The sequence below is a fragment of the Ursus americanus genome, chromosome 11 (assembly GCF_024610735.1).
Source record: "Ursus americanus isolate L20-20 chromosome 11, mUrsAme1.1.p, whole genome shotgun sequence".
Lineage (NCBI taxonomy): Eukaryota > Metazoa > Chordata > Mammalia > Carnivora > Ursidae > Ursus > Ursus americanus.
The window spans coordinates 57681821-57702573 of record NC_142137.1 but is presented as its reverse complement, the minus strand read 5'-3'; the positions used below and the strand labels follow the sequence as shown (position 1 = coordinate 57702573).

Genomic DNA, 20753 nt, shown 5'->3' with positions numbered 1-20753 from the left:
GGAGCACCAGCCCCCTGATGGAGTTCTGCCTGTGTTTCAAATACGCCTACACCTTCAAATACACCAACTCCTTAACAGGGGAGCTCATGTGTTTAGCATTTCATTTAAATGAAAATTAGGCATAAATCTGGCCCAGAGATCTTCCCCGCAATGCAAAACCAAGTTAGAAAAGAAGAGTTGGGGTGCCTGGGTGGCTCAGTCCTTAAGCGTCTGCCTTCGGCTCAGGGCGTGATCCTGGAATTCTGGGATTGAGCCCCACATCAGGCTCCTCCGCTGGGAGCCGGCTTCTTCCACTCCCACTCCCCCTGCCTGTGTTCCCTCTCTCACCGGCTGTCTCTCTCTCTCTGTCAAATAAATAAATAAAATCTTTTAAAAAGAAAATAAGAAAAAAAAGAAAAGAAGAGTTGTGCTCTTTCTTTGTATATGTACACTGGAATCTTAGAAGAGTAAGAAACAGGTTCTGGAGCAAAAGTCAGTCAAGCTGGATGATTAGGTAACGGCAGTTTCCGGGGCCAGGAGCAGGGTGAGGGGAACGAGACACTCACTCTCAGGTTTAGGCAAGTACTGTAGAGATTTAGATTTTCTCTATATTTAAAATTTTGATATTTGATTCATTGTGAATTTTTTTCATTATTTTTAGGTTATTTTACGTTTTTGTATATTTTCATATATAATTTTTTGTTGATTGTTAAGGAGAAATCCAACTGTTATTTTATATTGACCTTGTCTCCAGCAATTTTTCTTAATTCTCTCATTAGCTCTAATAATTTTTCTGCAGATTTTAAAATATTTTCTACGTATACAATCATATCATCTGTAAACAGTGGTGGTTTTACTTTTTCCCTTCAAATCCTAATGACTTTTATTTTGCTTTATTGTCATTTTGTCCTTCTCAGAATTATTCCAGGATTATTGTGAATGGAAGTCATCAGACAGACATTTTTGTCTCATTTCTAAACCCAAGAAAAAGCTATCAAAATTTCACCACTAATCATGTGTGTAGTAAGTTTTGAAAATACTGGGTACCAATAACATATTAATGAAAGACTTCTCTAAAAGTGTTCTTTGCCAAAAGTCCAAGTTTTCTAAAAACAAAATAAATTTTTTGAATTTATGTTAAATTCTATCAAATGTTTTTTCTGAATCTATCTGGAGGACCAAATGATTTGATCCTTTTCCCTGCTAATGTACTGAATTAAAATGACAAATCTTCTAATGTTAAGCCACCATTGTATATCTGGGAATGAGAGGCCCACTTGACTATAAGGCATTATCTTTTTTATTTAATTCTAATTTATATTTATTAGTATGTTATTACATTTTTTGCATCTATTTAAAAGGGTGATTGGTTTGCAATTTCAAGAAGGTGATTAGTTTACTGTTTCATTTTCTTACCGCACTGTTGAATTTTTAAATTCAAGATTATGAATTGATTAGTGTTTCCTCTTTTTCTGTTCTCTAGAAGATTTGTGAGATTAATCTTATTTCTTCCTAAATTCACTAGCTAGTTCATTAGTATATTGCTAGAAAGGATACAGTGCATCTTTCCCCTGTTAGAGTTTCATCTAAATTATTACTTTTACCATTTCTGCAATAATGCTATAACCTTTGAACTCTTTAAAACCTTATACCCACTTCTACATTTTACATTGCTAAGGTCATGAATTTACTCCTATGTGTAGCTATTTGTTGATTGCCCTTTGAAGATAATATGTATTATTTTTCTGGCTGCTTTGAAGGTTTTCCTTTTGGCCTTTGTTTTAAGTAGTTTGACTGTAGTGAGTCTAGGTATACTTTTCTTTGTAGCCTTTCTGCATGGAGTTCACATGCAGTCTTCTGAAAACATGAGTTGATGTGTTTTACCAGTTTTGGAAAGTTCTCAGTTATTATCTTTCTACAGTCTGGGGCTATAATGACAAAACAGACTTTCTGAGCATATTCCACATGTCCCTTATGTTGCTTTCTTATTTCCCACTCGTTTTCTCCTATGCTTCGGTTTGGATACTTTTCTATTGACCTATCTCCGAGTTCACCAATCTGACTAATCTGCTGTTAAACCTACAAATAAGTATTTAATTTCAGTTGTTAAAATCATCATTTATGTAATTGTCATTTGACTCTGTTTTATTAATCTAAACTTTTGATCTATTTTCTCCTTATTCTTAATTTTCTTTGGCATTTCCATTACAGTTAAGTTTTAAGATTTTTGCCTGCTAATTCCAACATCATCAGAGGGTCTGCTTCTTTTATATATGTCTGGAGATATATATATATCTATCTTACCAAATCATCTACTCCTAAACCAATATATACATATATAGATACATACATACATATATATATAATTTATAATTTCTCATTTTTGTCCCGATCATCCTGTTGCTCAGACATGGTTTGTGGCTACAGTACACTCTTGCTGAGGCTCAGTCTACTTCCGGTTTACCCCTGTTTCTAGTGTTACCATCTAGGGTTTTCAACTGACAATTTTAACTGTTTGCTGGAGTTCCCTCCCCCAGCAGGTCCTAAACTCTGACCTTGGTCACCTTAGCACCATAAAAACTTCAAGAAACTTTGCTCTGCTTCTCAGAGGTTTTCTACTTAGAATCTAAGTTAAGTGTGATTAAGACAAACCAAAGGTAGTAAGTACCATAGAAATGCTTCCGATAAAATACGGTGGAAGTTCAGGAGAAGTGGTGTTTCCAGCTGCAGTGATTAAGAAAACTCAAGGAGCATGTTCGTACTTGAACAGGAACTTGAAGGGTACCAAGATACTGCCAAAGAAATGTCATTATACTGCTTTACCTTAAGAGAGAAACTGCGTACTGTTCTATATTCAGTTCCAGTATACTCCAAACTTTCTGAAGAGTATCTGCAACACTGGTATTTTCCTTTGTGTCTAAAAATAATAATTAAAAATGCAATATAAAAACTGTAAGATGCCTGAAAAATCATCTTGTTCGAAGTCCTCCTTTTACAGAGAAAGAAACTGAAATTCACAAGCTGGTATCCAAAGTCATAAGCTTTATTAGCAGCAAAATTATGCTTAAAATATAAAGCTATAAGCTTCTAGTCCACAGCTCTGCTCATCGATTTATGTTGTTTCCCCTTCATCTTCAGTTAAAAACCATAAAGTGTTCTTTGATCTAATTGAAGATTGTCATCAAAGAGTTTACATCAGGAGATCTTTTATCCCACCAAAAGTTCCTTATGAAAGCTCTTATGACAGAAAAAATAATTCACCCAATTTTTCTAAAAAACAATGGCTAATGGGGATCCCACTAAATCTTAAGCCCATAATCCACAGTGGTTTAGGAGTAGATGACTTGGTAAGAACAATGCAAATCCATAGTAAGTGGCTCAAATTTAACATGTCAGAAACTGACTTTTTCCCTAATTATTCTATTTTAATTTCTTCATAGTACTTACTAGCATCTGAAATTGATATCTTAATATATTTACTTGTCTATTGTATGTCTACCACCACTAGAACACAAGATTCATCAAAGCAGAAACTCTGTCAGTTTAACTGACTTCAATAAATTCAGAATTTAGAACAGTGCTGTGCACACAAGTTATTCGATAAATATGCACTGAGTGAGATATGCAAATATTATTAAAACATTACTAAGTTGTTCAAGGTTTTGTGTCTAAAAAGAGAAAGAAAATCACTGTTTGAATGTAACTTTCACAGCATATGTGGACAACAAAAAGTATATTTTACTATATATTTAATTTGATAGATCTATCTTTGCTTTTACTAATAGAATAATATCAAAATCAAGCAACAGTTATATTTTTCTCTCACATAACTATATAATGTAGTTTATTTTACATTTGTGTATCTGTAGTTTTCACTGCTGAGATGAAGATTTTGGTTATTCTCATGAAATACTTCAAAGAGAGACACTTTACAACAAAATGTTTCAATATATTCAAAAAATTCTATTGGAGGGCGCCTGGGTGGCTCAGTCAGGTAAGTGTCTGCCATGATCCCAGGGTCCCCGGATCCAGCCCAGAGTTGAGCTCCCTGCTTAGCAGGGGGTCTGCTTCTCCCTTTCCCTTGCCCCTCCCCTCACTTGTGCACTCACAAGCTCTCTCTCTCTCTCTCCTCTCAAATAAATAAATAAAATCTTAAAAAAAATTCTATCGTCTTATGAAACAAAAACTGCAGAATGAAAATGTTTAAATATAGTCTTTGCCTCTACAGTGTTCTAAGCTGATAAAAAGCTAAAATAAAATAAACTTTTTCACAAAAATAGTTTATTATACATACATAAGTAACTTGATTTAATAGAATACACTGATAATTTGATGTAATAGCTAGAATACACTTCAAATGCATCCTGTGCTATCTAAATGTATGCCGCACGGACACATGGAAGCCTCTCTCGTCCAGCTCATTCATTCATTTACTCATTCATTCATTTATTTCTTTGAAAAATGGTCTAGAAATATAAAAATGTCCATGACTTAGCTGAAACTGACTGCTGCAGCCTTCCGCTAGGCATTGGAGATGCATAGAGGAGAAAACTGTTTCTCTGTGTTTAAAGACAACAGACTGGGAAGACCTAGCTGATCAGTCAATGATTCATTCATTGTTTCTTTCAGCACGTATCTGTCGTGTGTTTACTCTGGGCCAGGTATTGTGCTAAATTCTGGGAGCAAGAGAGTGAGTGTGCTGACATGTATTCTGACCTCAAGGAATTTCAATATTTATAGAATTACAAAGAATTAGCCCAATAATTAAGTAAGATAACTCCAAAATGTTTTTCATTAGCACACAAATATTCATTCTTACGTACACAAGTTCATTTTATAAATGACTGGAAAATGATACCTGGTGTTCTAGCTCTCATAAGCAATCTGACATAAGTCCCTCTCCACATGGCTTGAATTTTAATTACTGCTGCTACTTCCTCAGGAAAATATTCTTTATCATTTACTGGTAGACAGCATTTAACGTCTACCCACTCCGCTGGAAAGAGAAAAACAAATTTGGGGCTGAAAGCTAAGTTAACGTATTTAATCTTTTCCCCAGTTTTCAATGCCTTTAACTGCTAAAGTCCCCTGACATATCAAGTGCCACCATGATAGATTTGTCTTTATATTTAATATCGTGCTCTGCAGGTGATCTTTTTTTAGAATGTAAACATTCTGGAGAAGGGAAACACTACATATTGACCCAGGAGTGAGCTACTATTAATTCTTCTGTGAAAATAGCAAGGGGCTTCTCTCAAAATTGAAAGAAAATGTTAAAATTGCGTGACTAGAGCATAGGGAGAGCGGGACGGGAGGATTATTTGGATCCGAACATCTTTCCAGAATTCCTCAAATCACACCGTAAATGTTAGTGACTTTCATAGTCTTTCAGGGCAGAAACAAATAAAATAGGGGAATTCTGGGCTTCCCTGGAAATATGTGAAGTTGGAGACACACGACAGATCCTTGGAGACCGTGGGCTTCCCAGAGCACAGCTAGAATGCCCCACCTGTTGGTCCAGACCTAGTCTACCTAGTCCACAAACACTTCATGCTTTTCTCAAATTATTTATCTTCTACAAGGCTAGGAAGTCCTTTGTCAAACAAATATCTAAAGTATTCGGTACCTAAAGAAACCTCTTCTAAGGAGAAATCGAGTAACTCCAAATCCAAAACCATAGCGCGAAATGCAAATTTAAAGTTGGGAGGAGGTCTTGCTAGTTGAGTTTTTTTCATTAAGCGCCATAAAGAGATATGAAAAACCTGAAAAAGATAAAATACGTTAGTACATTTTTTAAACCAAAAAAAAATAACATTATCTGGCCAGAGAGGCTCTAAAGATCTTTAAATACTCTAAAAGCAAAAATACATCTTTCTCAGATGCACAATATAACAGAAGCTCTTGAGGTCTCCCTCACCCAGGAAGAGAGCAAAATTATTTATCACCTTACCATTTCTAATTTAATAAAATTTAATCACTACAATGTTTATAATGTACACCCGATCAGAACATAACTGAAGAGATATAGTGTAAGATGAAAAATATGGCCCTTGTGCTTAAGCAAGTAAAATACTATATTTCACTGGTTCTAAAACACCATCCACTGTAAGACATGCTATTGTTTCATATGTTACCAAAAAAGAAAAGATGCTGCTTAGACTTTTTATCACTTTCTATTTTCCATCTATGAGTATTTATTTCCCACTGAAAAAGCTCTTTTAGATTTATTTAGACAGAGCTTTTTCGTCATACATCACACTGAAACATACATGAAAAAATAAAATAAGCTACATAAGTTGGTTAAATATTCTGCAAACATTCATATTCAAACTCTTACCTTGCAAATCACTTTTTGAAAATGCTTAACATCTGTGTTTTCCTATATAGTTTTGTCCTTTATGTTGTCAAGCTTTGAAGATGCACCATTGCCTAAAGTGCGTTCTACTTTGGTCCCTGCGATATTTTACTCAAACCACCCACCGACCCCCATTCAGTAAGTGCTGGTGCTGGCTCCTTCCCGATCCTACCAAAGAGGACCCATGGAAGGTTTTTAGACCATAAACAGAGCAAATATTTCTCTTTCCAAGTTTTTTCATAGTTTTTATCTTGCAATACTGAGGGATTCCATGTATTCAGTCATGCCGCTAAGAATAACCACCACGCCCAGCACACTGCTGCTGGATTACTTTTAGCCATTTATTTGTCCACAGGGAGTAATGTGTTTGATGGATTATGTAAGGAGCCTGGGACACCATTTGAGGTGATTTTTTAGCCAGGTTCTCTTCTTCTCTCTCTTTCCCTGAGCCTGGGGCAGGGGGCAGGGGATGTATCAGTCTGGGATGGGGAAAATCCATCTCCTTTCATGCTTCTTTGAGAGGCTCTCTAATGTCATTTAATTCTCTTCCCACAAGGATTACTCCTTTGTCAACAATACACATATTTCTTTTGAAGCAGTAACAGTATGAACCCTTATGAACAAGTCCATGCGTGTGCAGAGAATTCTGAAGGCTACCTGGCCAGTAATGATTATAAAGAACCACCAATTATAAGACACACTCTAATTTCCTTCTCATGTTAAAGTGTGAAAAGAAATGTACATCTTAGAATTGGTGGAATACAATTCTCTTCAAAGACATATGACTATTGTACTTCCTGCTTAGTCCACATTTTCTGACTACTCCTCCCCTCTCCCCATATATTTAGAGACAGGGACCTAATCTCATAATCTCTATCCATAACTGCCCCATCAACCGACAACGGTAGATAAGCCTGCAAGAAACCACCTAACCCAAGCTGAGCAAATCATTATTACTTTGGTCAAATAATTTGAAATTAGGATCAAGACATTCTAAACTGGCCTCATCTGGGAAAGTGACGTAAGTCAGGAGTCAGTTTTTCTATGATACGAACTTAGGAGTATAGACAACATGTCTGTAAGGAGAAAAACAAAATGAAGAAGAGAAGTGCTAAGGGCTGTCTAGCCCCTCTTTGAAGTTCCTCACTGAGTCATTCCTATCCTTAGGTGTCAAGATTCCCTCTATCCTTACAATAAATTCACACATCCAGCTTCTTGTTATGACTTAAGTGAGTTAGATGTGTTTTTTTGTGACATACTAATAAAATGCCCTAAATATGTCAACGTCTAAGATAAAATAAGAAAAATACATGATTATGCTAACCCTACTAGTCTCTCTTACATTTGAGTGTTCAGAGTCCTTGATCATGTTGGCGTTCTACAGGACATGGCTCTGGGCTACGTGTGAATGTTGATGATGGCAGTAAACTCAGACCTGTGGGCAGGAAGTCGCCATTACTCTGACTTCCTGATTAAGACACATGCATACTAGAGAGTGGGGAATAATCCTCGCATAGATTCACGGATTCACCACATTAGCGATTTCAGGGGTCCAGAGGACTAGGCATGCTAGGACATCCCGTCTAAGGTAAAGGATAAGACACTGCAACTAAGAAAGAGGCCAGTACTTGATAGTCCTCTCTGGAGTTGGCGATAGGATATCCTGCTTTGGGGGCTATTATTCCAATGCATTTACTGAGTGACTTAGAAAGCCATCAGCTTTAAGCTGGATCCAAAGCAAGAGGAAGATCTGTAGGAGATTTGAGCACCAAGGGAAACAAAGAAAGATCACCCGGTCCAATGGTGTCGTAAACATGCTAATGAAAGACCTCCCAGAAAACACTAACGTTATTTACCAGTGAGGCAGTCCTTGTCTATGGGGTACTTATAGTATGCTGCGCCTGACCCACCTGGAATTATTTACGGTAGACAAATTTGGAATCTATTGATTTATGGGATGTAGCTCTGAAGAAATATCACGTAATTATGTAATATAAAATTATAAAAATATCTAAAAATATATAAGTATTTCATTACCAAAACAGCTGTCTTTTTTGTAAATGAAGCATGTGGAAAGGCCCTTTACATATTAGATCTGGCCTCGCACAAGTAATCTGGGTGGCAGGGGCAGGAACTACAAATGGTTCCCATAGTTTGGGCTCTCTTTCACCCAGGCTTCGCTGTCTAACCTGTCAGTAGCAGAAGCTTTAATATGATAACATCCTCTGGAGATTCCAGTGAGCCACACGGTGGCAAGTTTATTTCAGTGGGCTTCTATCAAGGAGATGCAGAAGGACTAAGAAATGTCCCAGCAAATTTACACATAATTCTTCCTGTCGCCGTTTGTCCTTACTAGCATTGACACCTATCTCAAATATGAACTTGCTTTCTCTTTCCTTGGTGCCACTGCCAGCATCATCCAAGGGGTTACAGAAAATCTGATTTACAAACATCAGATCCAGCCTAACATCCCCTTGGACCGAGGGTCACATTATACAGAGAAGATATAACCACTGGGGAATGTCTGGAACTCAATAGTACTAATATATACCATAGAAAGAATTGATAAAATTCCTGGTAAATTGGAATGGCATATAAAAGCCTCAGCTAAGAGGCCAGTCTGGGGATGACCCCCTGTAGACCGGACATGGTATCTTCCAGGGCATAGTATGTATGAATAGAACCAAAGACCAACATGCAGTGTTATATCCGTAAAGCTAAGACATACAGGCCTGGGATTCAAAAATTAGAAGTAGGATTGGCCTCTCTCAGCACTATTTCCATTGGTTCATTTGCAATAATCAGTGATCTCTGTCCCAACAGGCAGTTTGCTAATTTGGAGGACCTAATTTCTGGGGATGGACAGCAAGGAATATTTCCATGAGGGAACATGGTATGATTTACAAAAAACCTAAGTTATGATATACGCCTGGTTGCTTTGAGCTTCTCATTCTGGTATACAAATAGGAAAAAAGGAACAAATATAACGGTGTGTGGGGAAGAATTAACCCTGATTGTCCTGAAGTACTAGGGTTTCTGCTGCATGATGGGAACAAGAAGAATTATGTCTGAATTTACTGGGATACTTCTTGGTGCTTCCCCAGTGAATGATTAATCACAGCCTGAAAAGAGTAAGGCAATCAATGTTTTGCGCTCAGCAGCATTGAAGGTCTAGGTCACCCACCAGGCAACAAGAACAGCTGAAGCTTTGGCTGGAAAAATAGGGGAAATCTAGAATGGGTGGTAGAGGAGAGAGATGTTGAATACTAACCATGGTCTTCGGTGGCAGTGGAGAGCCTAGCTTTCTTGTCATATGATGATTTAATTATTTGTTTATTTTTAGAGCTTGTGAACACCTCCTTAAGCCATCTAGAGCCATTACCCTGAAGAGTGGATAACAGAGTTCACTTAAGGGAGGAAATCAGGTTGGTTGAAGAGTAAATCATGGCAGGCATTTCTTGTGGATTATTCACGCTCTAGGTGAGCGGTTCCCAATTAGGAGTGATGTGTGTCCCAGGTAGGGTTGCCAGATAGAATACAAGATCCTATAGGAGCAAATACAAATTGCAAAAGCAAGGCTTAATTCTCTCTATGGGAAATAAAGGAAGAAACACTTTTCTTCCCTTTCTCCTAGATACCATTTCAGAAAATGTGCAAGTTCTTTCTCTTTCTCTTTGAAATGTATGTAAGTCTTTTTAAAGGCTAAATTTTGGGGATCGCTTAATATAAGATATGCTGTTTTTTCAAACAGAAAGTATCCTTCTAGAAACATCATAACTTGAGCATGCTTACCCTGAAATGCTGTGTCGTTAGCTCTTTATTGTGGAGGGGTATAGGGTAGTGAGCTGCTTGTAAATCCTTCAGAGCCACAGAGAGTTTACCCTTATCTTTGAAACTAACAATCACATTTCCAACAGCTTTCAAAATTGCTAGTGACTGCTCTGTGAACCGGTAGCTCTCCTGTGAAGACAAAGCATAGCAGCCAGCCTCACTTTTTTTTATTTAAGTGTAATTAAGCTTACAAAAATTTAATTCCTGTGAATATATTAATCCTCTTCTATATGGTTGATTCAATAGTTATTTATGAAGCGCTTGCTTGATCAAGGCATTTTCCTAGGGCCTATGATCCCAAAGATATAAAACAAGGGGTATAATTCCTGCTGTAGTGGGAACACATGGGAAGAACATCTCCCTTGTATTGGGAGCCAGGGGAAATTTCTCCACAGTATTAATACCCAGACTTAGTTCCAAAGGATGTCTAGAAATTACTTTGACAAAATTGTGTGGGATTGGGGAACTGATGGGCAGAGAAGAGTTCAGGGAGAGAGTGATAAGGATGAAAAAGATAAGGGGGTGAACTGGCTCTCCCCTGCTTCTGGCTCCCTCCTGCTACTGACTCCGAGGAGACAATAAAAGCAAAAAGGAGATAGGGAGATGGAAAACAGTATGAAAGTTCCTTAAAAATTTTAAAATAGAACTATTATCTAACCTAGCAATCTTACTTTTGGGTATATAGCCAAAGAAAATGAAAATGGGACACTGAAAATATATCTGCACCCCCATATTCATTGCAGCGTTATACACATTAACCAGGACATGGAAACAATCTAAGTGTCCATCAATGGATGAATGCATAAAGAAGCTGTAGTGTGTATATGTGTGTGTGTGTGTGTGTGTAGCTGTAGTATATATGTGTGATATATACTATACACACACACACACACACACACACACAGACAATGGAATATTACTTAGCCATGAAAAAGAAGGAAATCCTGCCATTTGTGACAATATGGATAGATGGACTTTGAAGGCATTATGCTAAGTGAAATAAACCAGACAGGGAAAAACAAATACTGCCTGGTATTATTTATATGTGGAATATTTAAAAACAAACAAACTGAAAAACAGAGAGTAGAAAAGTGGTTGTCAGGGGCTAGGGAGTGGGAAAGATAAGGAGAGGTTAGTAAGAGGGTACATACCTTCAACTATAAGATGAATAAGGTCTGAAGATCTACATGTAACCCACAGTGACTATAGTTGATGGCACTGTATTGTATAATTGATATGTGTTAAGAGAATAGAACTCAAATGTCACCAAAAAAATGTTGTCAACAACAACAAAAAAGATAAGTATGTGAGGTGATGGTCATGTTAATTAACTAGATGGTGGGGATCCTTTCACAGTGTTTATGTATATCAAATCACCATGATGTACGGTTTATATAACTTACAATCTTATTTGTCTATTTGACCTCAATAAGGCTGGTGGAAAAAAGAAATCAGATGTCAAATTGTAAATCTTTAGGTCAAAACCCAAAAGAGAGTTGGTGGGGGGAGAGAAAGAGAGAGAGGGGAAGAGAGAGAGAGAACCCTGGGGAGTTTGCAGATTATTTTGATTGGTGTGTAGTGGGTAGTTGGTGGGTAGAGGAGGAGCTGCCCAGAGCAGAGGGTGCTCTGAGACAGCATGAAGAGGGTGAAGTTGGAGCAAAGCTTTGTGAAGTGTTTTTGCTCCTTTCCTAGGGAGCACCATGGTGCCATCATTGCTCCTTGGTTCCCTGCAGAAATTTTGAGGAATGGCCCAGCAGCTATGCCTGGTCGGTACAGATCCCGGCTGGGGTGAGCTGATGAAGACAGATGCAACTGACTTGCCCCCTTAATGCATTTACCATTCTATTACCTTCTCCCCAACCTCTGAAAGCCTAGAGAAAGCCTATTCTCAATGGTGTTTCTCCCAGAGGTGAAGCCATGACCAGAAAAATCGTGTGGTCAAGCAGCAGCACTGGGAGTGATCACGTATGGCTCCGAGGAGCTTGAGTCTCTCTGCTCTTGGACTAGTCTTCTCTCTTGCTTCTTCATTAGAACTGAAAAATAATAGGGCCTGGCTTTCAGGCCCAGTAATTTTTACAAGCTGGAGGAATTGATAACCCCAGGGAAAGATGAGTTCATAGACCAAAATAACTGAACACCTATGAAGTTAAGTCACCTAAAGAAAGAGACAAACTAGATAATCCATACCACCTAAAGCAGAACTATTTTTTTAAAAAAAAGAAAACCAAAAAAAGATGAAACAAGAATTTAAAATAAGCAGAATAAACGTAATTAAGGGAATAAGAGACACGTAATTATAAGGTGGGCTTGTTGATCTCCCTCCTATTGAGCAGGAGGGAGAGGACTGGTGAGAAACAGCACAGCAGGAAGACGCAGCCGTGGGGAACCCTGCACAACCGTTGCCCAGAGAGCCAAGAATCCATGACCGAGCATGTCTGGGCCACAGCAACGTTCACATAAAAGAGCTGCTCCAGAGCCATCTTGTTGCTACCCTGGCCCAGAGGTTTAATGACTGGCCGAGAGGATCCTGCCTCATTAATACAAAGCGGTGCTATGTGCAGATGGGTTTGGGGGAGTGTGTAAAACTGAATGGTGCAGTGGGAACGCCCCACGCAAATTGGCTCCCCAAAAACAGAGGCCCACATATCTAAGGAAGACGTCTTGTGGAGGACATCTAAAACCAAGACAGGACCTCAGGGAAGATGCCGGATCCATTTACCTTGTTTCTTCTTTCAGATGCTGTGAGAACAGAGGAGCAAGAGAAACTAAGAAGAGGCCAAGAGAAGAGGAGATGAATAAGAATGACGGAATTCCCCATGGATCCTCTCTCCCTGAATCCCAGAGTCAAGCACTCCAAACTCCTTAGGCCAAGGAAGGGGTACAAGGAGCATATGATACCACGATTTTAAACTATAATGAAAAGGACTGGACTGATCTTCTATGCATCCCAATGGACCAATATGCTATGGGATCTACCTGAGATGGTAACAGATGTGACAGACAGAGGTGAAGGCACTTGTTGGATAAAAGCTAAAATTGTTTTATTTGTATCCCTACAGAGTTTAGACTGTTCATTGTACATGTCATTTGGGAGAATTTCTTGTAGGATATACTTAATTAACAGTTTTAAAAGGTAAAAAAAAAAAAATGGATAAGTTAACCAAAAGACAGGATTAGTTCAAAATCTTTGAAAAAAAAAAAAAAGGCACACACACAAAAATCACAGTTGCTTAAACACTTACTGGCTCAAAGTGGGGTAGCACAACATCTTCATCTCCAACGACGAAAGTCACCATGCCGCAGATGTGTATGGAATGCCCCACTGGGGAGTATGCGGTGAAGAGCAGCATATGTCTCCTAAAGACAATGGAAAATAGATGAGGACCAACGGGTTCCTTTGTTGTAGTCCCAGCCTCCGTTAGTTGCTTGGTGACAATTTGTGCTCAAATGAAGTCAAACATTAGTGAGAGTTGAATTCTTTAAAACAGGTGGGATAAGGACCTTTGAATTTTCACTCTGAAAGAATCATCAGAGGTCGTTGACTCTAACTGCATTAATTATTTAGGACACAAAATCGTTACACTCAATGATGAACTTGAACATGCTGGAAATACCTCCCATACACTGCAGTCATATCTCAGGAGACGAGTCTCAATTTTTCCCTAACAGCAATAATTCATGGTGCTGTAGGGCTTTGTAGATTTCAAGACTCATTTCACAGTCATTTCCTCACAAATGCATCATTTCATGCATGTTCTTTACGTCTGTCCTACCAGGTTGCCGTATCACTGAGAGCAGGAATGCCATTTCCCCTTCAGTTACCGAGCACTCAGAGCATGTTCGAAACATTCATGCTGATAGGTTAGGGTCTGTGGGGAAACACTTGGGTATGTATAAGAAGGTTCTTTATTAATTCCCCGTTCTTGGTTGTCTCGATGGATGAGCACTCAGACAGAAAAATGACTTCTGGGAGAATCTCTCTATGCCAGAGTTTTTAGGGTAGAAGTGAGAAATATTGAAGTTCTGAAATTTATTATTTTCTAGGAATACTGGATGTTTGCCACGCATTATTTTAGCATTTGATTTTGCCATGTAAGCTTTGCTTTTTCTATAAGAGCTGTAGCTTTTCAATGATCACATAGAATTAACATGATTGATCTTAGGAAATCCAGTAAGAATATTTATTTCATCTGAAATAGGAGGTGATGTTTTGAATTTTATTTATCAAAATCGAGAAAACGTTTTGATTATGCACATTTTCTTTAAAATGGAAAACGTGATCTGCTTAGCCAAGTTTATCTTAACTAAAAATAAAACTACAGGTAAGATTAAAACAAATCATAGGTTAAAAAAATAGAAACCACAGGGCAAAAAATGCTATGCTTCTCAATCTGTTTTTAAATAAAATCATAGTTCTTGCCAAGGAATATAAAATTTACAAGAAAACAAAAAGGATTGTTTAATAAATGAATTTTAGGAAATGCTGTTTTAAACCATATTCTTTCTTAAGAAATTACCAAACTTTGACAATTATGAGACTTCCAAAAGGAGATTCACTGAACAGCATTTCTTCAATTTATTTGTTCATGGAATTATTTTTCTCAAGAATCATAATGATAGAGCTGTTTCTTACAAAATCACTTAGGAGACAATATCCTAGACCCCATATTGTTTAATTATTTTGTAGCCAGTGGTTTACAAGGTTTCAAAAAATTCTTCGTACAGGAAAAATGAAGTCACTCCATACCCAACAGGCAGGCGAACCATTGTAGCCTTGGTAGCATATGTATGAATCTTTATAACAAGTTCCCGTGGCTTCAGAGATTTCCAAGAAACTGATTCAGCTGTAAGCAGTCCAGGCTCTATGTGGGGGCTGTCTTTTGTTAAAGCTAGGAGAGGGAAAAATATTAAAATTTGACTGTGAGAGTGTAGCTGGCCTTTACAACATTAGTAATGATAATAATAATATCAGGAATTAGGGATTTTCTGAAAATATTCATAAAACCCAAAGAAAATACTCTGGGTAAATAATTATTGGAAATAATACTGAAGTGAGACTCAGGTCTTCCTGTCTGTCCTCTTTTCCTCCTCAGGATCATCCCTCACTAAAGAAACCAGGAATGGGAGAGTTAACAAAAAGCCAGACAAGAGTGTCTCATTTAATCATCTGCAGCAGAAATCACAATACCCCGCAAGATGCAGTTTTAAGGGGAAAAAGCACCACATCTGGGAAAATAAGAGATTTTCCTAAGGTAGTGGCAAAGCAAGGTTGAACTATCCCATTGTTTAACCTAAGTTTTTACTCTTAATTCTTAGCTTTGACGGTGTGTAGAAACAGCAAATAATGCACAAAAGTGTAATTTTAATATTAAGTATTACGTTTAAGACAAATAAAGAATATCAACTATACTTCATCAGTAGCTAAGGCCAAAACACTTTATAAATTAAAAAAAATTAATTGGGACAGATTGACACATGACACTGTATTAGTTTTACGTATTTGGTATTTGCACATATTGTGAAACGATTACCATGAAAATTTGATTAACATCCATTACTACACACAATTAAAATTTTTTCTTGTAATGAGAATCTTTAAGATGTACTCTCTTAGCAATTTTCAAATATACAACATAGTGTCATTAATATAGTCATTTTGGTGTATATTACATCTTCTGGAGTTATCTTAGCTTGTATTTTTACCCTATTTCCAGAACACTCAAGCCGAAGCTATAAGGACAAAGGGGCAAAACACGACCTAAAACACCTCTACACACATAGAATTTCAAGGTTTTAGGATATGGTGTGGCTTGGGAGTGATTCGTTAGTAGATATACTAAGCTTATACCACTAAAGTTTTGCAAGTTTATTCAACAAGTATTTATTGCCCATGGCTACATGAGACACCATTCAAAACATTGGGTAGAACTGGGTGGAAATCATAGTCCCTGCCATCAAAGTTGGCAGGACATTTACTAGTAAGCATTCAGCAAATATTTATTGTACCTCTACAGCACCAGGCTTTGTAAATTTGAGTTATAGATAATTTGATTTTGCTATTTAGGCTTTGCTTTTTCTAAAAGAGCCATAGCTTTTCATTGATCACATAGAATTAACATGACTGATTTTGGGAAATCCAGTAAAAAATATTTATCTCATCTGAAATAGGAGGTAATATTTTGAATTTTATTTATCGAAATCAAGAAAACTTTCTGATTATGCAAAATATGCATAAATGGAAAATGTGGGGGCGCCTGGGTGGCACAGCGGTTGGGCGTCTGCCTTCGGCTCAGGGCGTGATCCCGGCGATCTGGGATCGAGCCCCACATCAGGCTCTTCTGCTGTGAGCCTGCTTCTTCCTCTCCCACTCCCCCTGCTTGTGTTCCCTCTCTTGCTGGCTGTCTCTATCTCTGTCGAATAAATAAATAAAATCTTAAAAAAAAAATAAAAAATAAATAAATAAATAAAATGGAAAATGTGATCTGCTTAGCCAAGTTTATCTTAACTAAAAATAAATCTACAAGTAATATCAAAAACAAACCATAGGTAAAACTGTGATTGATAATGGGGGAAAATGTTGTTTCTTAATCTGTTTTTAAATAAACAGATTTAACCTTAAAAAACAGGACAAAGAATTGAAGAATGATGTTTTGTGCATATGTGTGAATGTGCAAGGGCTGGTCTCAGGGAGAAGCAAGAACAGTTCATCCATGAGAGTGGGAGGGAAGGTGACTAGAATTGTGAAGAGCTCCTTATGGGAAGATGAGGTGGGTCATTCCTGACTTTTGTCTATCTCTAAAGTGAAAATAGCAGTAAAGTCTTGAGTTGAAAATGCATGAGGATGAGAGCGACTGTTGGAGAGATCTGGAGGTTTGAGATGGTCATCCATGAGGACAAGAGTGAAGAATGCATGAACCAGGGAAATGCTGGCAGTGCTGGGGACCATTTGGAAATCTGTGGCCCTCAGTTGAAAGTGGGGCTAGCTGATAGGATCATTTTTTTCTCCAGTCCCGTTCAGCTGCTCTGATGCACAGAGGTATGTTGCAGAATTCATCTGTCAAATTCAACCACTATCAGGGGTTTGCCAGGACAGTAAGCTGAGAGGGTAAGAAGAGCAATCACACTGAGGTGTGTCCAAGGCTACAGTTACAACAGCAGGCCAAGGAAATGGGGGGATGAGAGAAATAAAGACATGAGGAAGGGAAGACAGAGAAAAGTAAGAAGGTCAATGGACTGTGGTCCCAGAGGAGTCAAAGGATTATAGGAGCAGGGGTTTTAGGGGAAGTGAACTGGAGAGTCAGGGCATGTAGTCAGAGCCTGAAATGGTAAGGTAAGTTCTAAACTATAATTATGAAAACAAAGGCCAAGATGGGATGGTGGAAAAGCTCTTCAGAACTGTCAAATCAAAGAAAGAGTGCATGTTTTTGAATAGATTTTTAAAGTCTCAAGAATGATGACATGTAGAAGTGGAAAGAAAAACAGAGTGAGTAGGCATGCCAAAGAGGGGAGCACAGGACTGAGACAAGGACTGGTGCAGGTAACAAGAGTGAGCATAACCCACGATGTCTGAGCAGGAAGAGCATCCTAGAAGGTGGTGTAAGGAGGACCCTCTTAGAGACTCTGGAGAAGAAATAAGTTGCTTCATCCAGAGCTTAAAAATCTTGTATTTCCCCTGGACTGAATGAAAGTGAGCTGGGCTTTGAGACTATAGTTTTCTCAAAGCTCTCTTACCTCCAGATTCTCCCCATCGCACCAATGCAGAGAAGCAAACCAGGAGTTCAATAGGTTTTAGACTGTCCACAAATAGATAGTAGGACACACGTTCATCTGAGAACTGCAAGACATCAGATGAATTTAATATTGTCTATGAATGCTGTATTTGCCACTTATAATAATCATACGATACCTAATATTTACCGAGAATCTACTGTGCTTTAGACACCACGATAAATACTTTACAGCTTTAATGATATGAAGAAAATCACACTGGGTAAATATTGGCAATAGTGTATGGAAGCTGGGTCTACAGGACCTGTGTGAGATTAGCTGCCCTACCGGAGAGTCAAAACTCTTCACCATGAGCAAAGAAAAGGGATATGCTTGTTCTAGAAATAACAAATAGAGGAGACTGGACTTGAGTCTGAGGGCTCAGAGAATATAGGTCCCTGATAATAGTCTTTAGTAACTTTAGCAGAGAATGGAAATGTCTAATGGGGTTGTATTAAGGTATTTTACAGGGTGGTATGTGATAGAAACACTTTCTTCCTTTTTTTTTTTTTTTTACAAGATCTTCAGAAATACAGCCATTGCACACTAATGCACCAGACTGGATTTCTGTTTTGAAGATGCAAAAGAGTACTGAGTAAACCCAGAACTTCCCTTAAAGGACAGCCACGTGAAGGTTACATGACCATGAACTCAATCGATCCTATATGGGTACTATTAATACCCATAATCATGGATCAAGAAACTGAAGCACAAAGGGAATAAGTAATTTGTCAAAGGCCACAGAGCTTGCAAGTAGCAAAGCTGAGAGTCAAGAGTAGGTCTATTTACCAACTCCGGGACTGGTCTTTGAGACGATTGAAGTTTTATTGCCTCTCAGCTGCTTGGTGTTTCAACATAATTTTGACTGATAGCCTACAGTAAGTGTGTTAAATTAATTTCATTGCTATTATGCATTCAAAGCTTTCATATTATTTTACAACGATATTTAAATAAAAAATTAAAATATGAAAGAAAAATCTCTAGTGATACTGTGAAAAACGCAACCTTGTTATTTAATCAAGTATGACGAGATTGCTGGAAATGCTCAATGTAACCATGTTTTACATCATTGCTTCCCCTGATATTTTTCCATACTAAGCATTTGCCATTTATCTTCTTTGTTTCCTTTTGGCTGCCACATGTTGGTTATAAAGACAGTTGTTTCAAGTATTCACTCTCTAAAATTATGAAGGAAGCTTGGGTTTGCAGCCTAGTGTGCCGGCTGGAGGAGGAGTTTCCACACAGAGCTCATCTGCTGCCATTCTTGAGAGTCTCAGGATTTAGGGACAGTGTGGCCCTAGAGGTCACACGGAGGCACTCTGCTCTTGGTGCCTGCACAGGGCACCTTTGGGAGCCCCCTACTCCACCACACTGAACACCAATGGAACATCTATGGAATGTGCTGGAAGAGGCCTCAGGCTCAGCTGGCTGTGCCTGTGGCCACTAAAATCAGGAATGCCTGGCCACAGACCACAACCAAGCCTTCCTTTCAGGCCATCCCAAAGGCTGTGAAGTTTGGATTCCAATGCCCTCTAAGAAAACATTATTGTTTTCTCATACCATGGATGTAAAAAAAGAAAAAAAATCAGGGATATGAAGGGACTCAGAAGGATTTTTATCATTTTATTTTGCCAAGCTGAGACTTGAAAAGGAAAAAAAAATCTATATTTACATCAGTTTGTAAAAACAGGATCAGAATAAAGAACTGTTGGCCCTTGTGCGTCACACGTATGCGTGTGTATTAGTTCGTTGGGCTATAACAAACTCGTAACCAAACTGTCTAGTAACAGGGACAGCCAACACTGATTATCCCTTGCTGAGAACCGGCATTCTTGTAAGTATTTTACGTACATTCTCTCCATGATGTCCCAACTCTATTTATAGGGCTCCTACAGCAATCATTTTATAGACGAGAAAACTGAGGTAAGGAGGACTGAACTTAGTGTCCCACCGCGAATGAAACGTGGATTCCAAGCCAGGCAGCCGGGCTCTGAGCCACCACCCTGGCGAACCTAGTGAGGGGGAGAAGTGGTGACAAAGCACAGACTCCACGTCAGGCACAAGTCTCGGGATGCTTGCGCCACTTACCAGGTGGGTGGTCTTGGGCAATTTACTCAGCCTTGACTTGCCTCAGTTTCCTTACCTGAAACATGCTGATCATAATAGTCCTTTCCCAGGGTTTGCTATGCGTGAGTTAATACAAGAAAGAACCTAGTGTGGGGCCGGCAACAGAGTAAGGCCCTATAAATGACTTCATCTTATTATTGCCAACAGTTTGAATATGGAAATATGCCGAAGTGATCTGTAAACTGTATGCTATTCTCACATCATCATCTGGGTTCAGTTAGTCCCAGTTAGCAGTGTGGTTATCTTCGTAAAGTCATCACATTCCTCTGGGTGTTTTTATAGATAAACTCCAGAGCTAAGGAGACCCTTTCTCCCCGCTCCCTTCCCCCCAGGCACCACGACGGACCTGATCCTTACTTTCAGAGCGGACATCCAGCTACAGAGCACGTCTTGAAAAATGCTCAAAAGGTTTTCTCTGCCTGTATTTTCATCTAGTACAAGTGTAACAAGAAAAGTCACCTCCAGCGCTTCTTTCTTCCCCCACCTCTGCACAGGGCTTACAGAGATGTGGCATTATCGTTGGGGGCTCGAATGGCCCCCTACGAGCAACATAAGAGTTCCAGTACAATTCAGTTTCCTAGAATGTGTTTCCTAGTTTTCCCCAAAATGCCACACAATGTGAGATTTATTAATTAATTCAGTCAATAATTTTTTATTGAGTTCTTGCCTCATGCTGGGAGCCGTGCTGTAATAG

The 20753-nt window shown here is 38.5% G+C and overlaps 1 protein-coding gene across 4 annotated transcripts in view; it reads right to left on the bottom strand.

Moving 5' to 3' along the window:
* ADGB (androglobin) overlaps positions 1 to 20753 on the bottom strand; it is a 153765-nt gene that overhangs the window by 49519 nt on the left and 83493 nt on the right. For 2 of the 4 annotated variants that reach the window (XM_087865567.1, XM_045805294.2), the window contains exons 17-23: positions 17897 to 17999; positions 14913 to 15054; positions 13408 to 13522; positions 10127 to 10294; positions 5606 to 5741; positions 4838 to 4975; positions 2803 to 2896 (exon numbers count right to left, since the gene is read on the bottom strand). In XM_087865567.1, coding sequence (XP_087721693.1) covers positions 2803 to 2896; positions 4838 to 4975; positions 5606 to 5741; positions 10127 to 10294; positions 13408 to 13522; positions 14913 to 15054; positions 17897 to 17999 — 896 coding nt within the window. The remainder of the gene's footprint in view (positions 1 to 2802; positions 2897 to 4837; positions 4976 to 5605; positions 5742 to 10126; positions 10295 to 13407; positions 13523 to 14912; positions 15055 to 17896; positions 18000 to 20753) is intronic. The other 2 variants (XM_087865568.1, XM_087865569.1) reach the window with 2 other exon arrangements.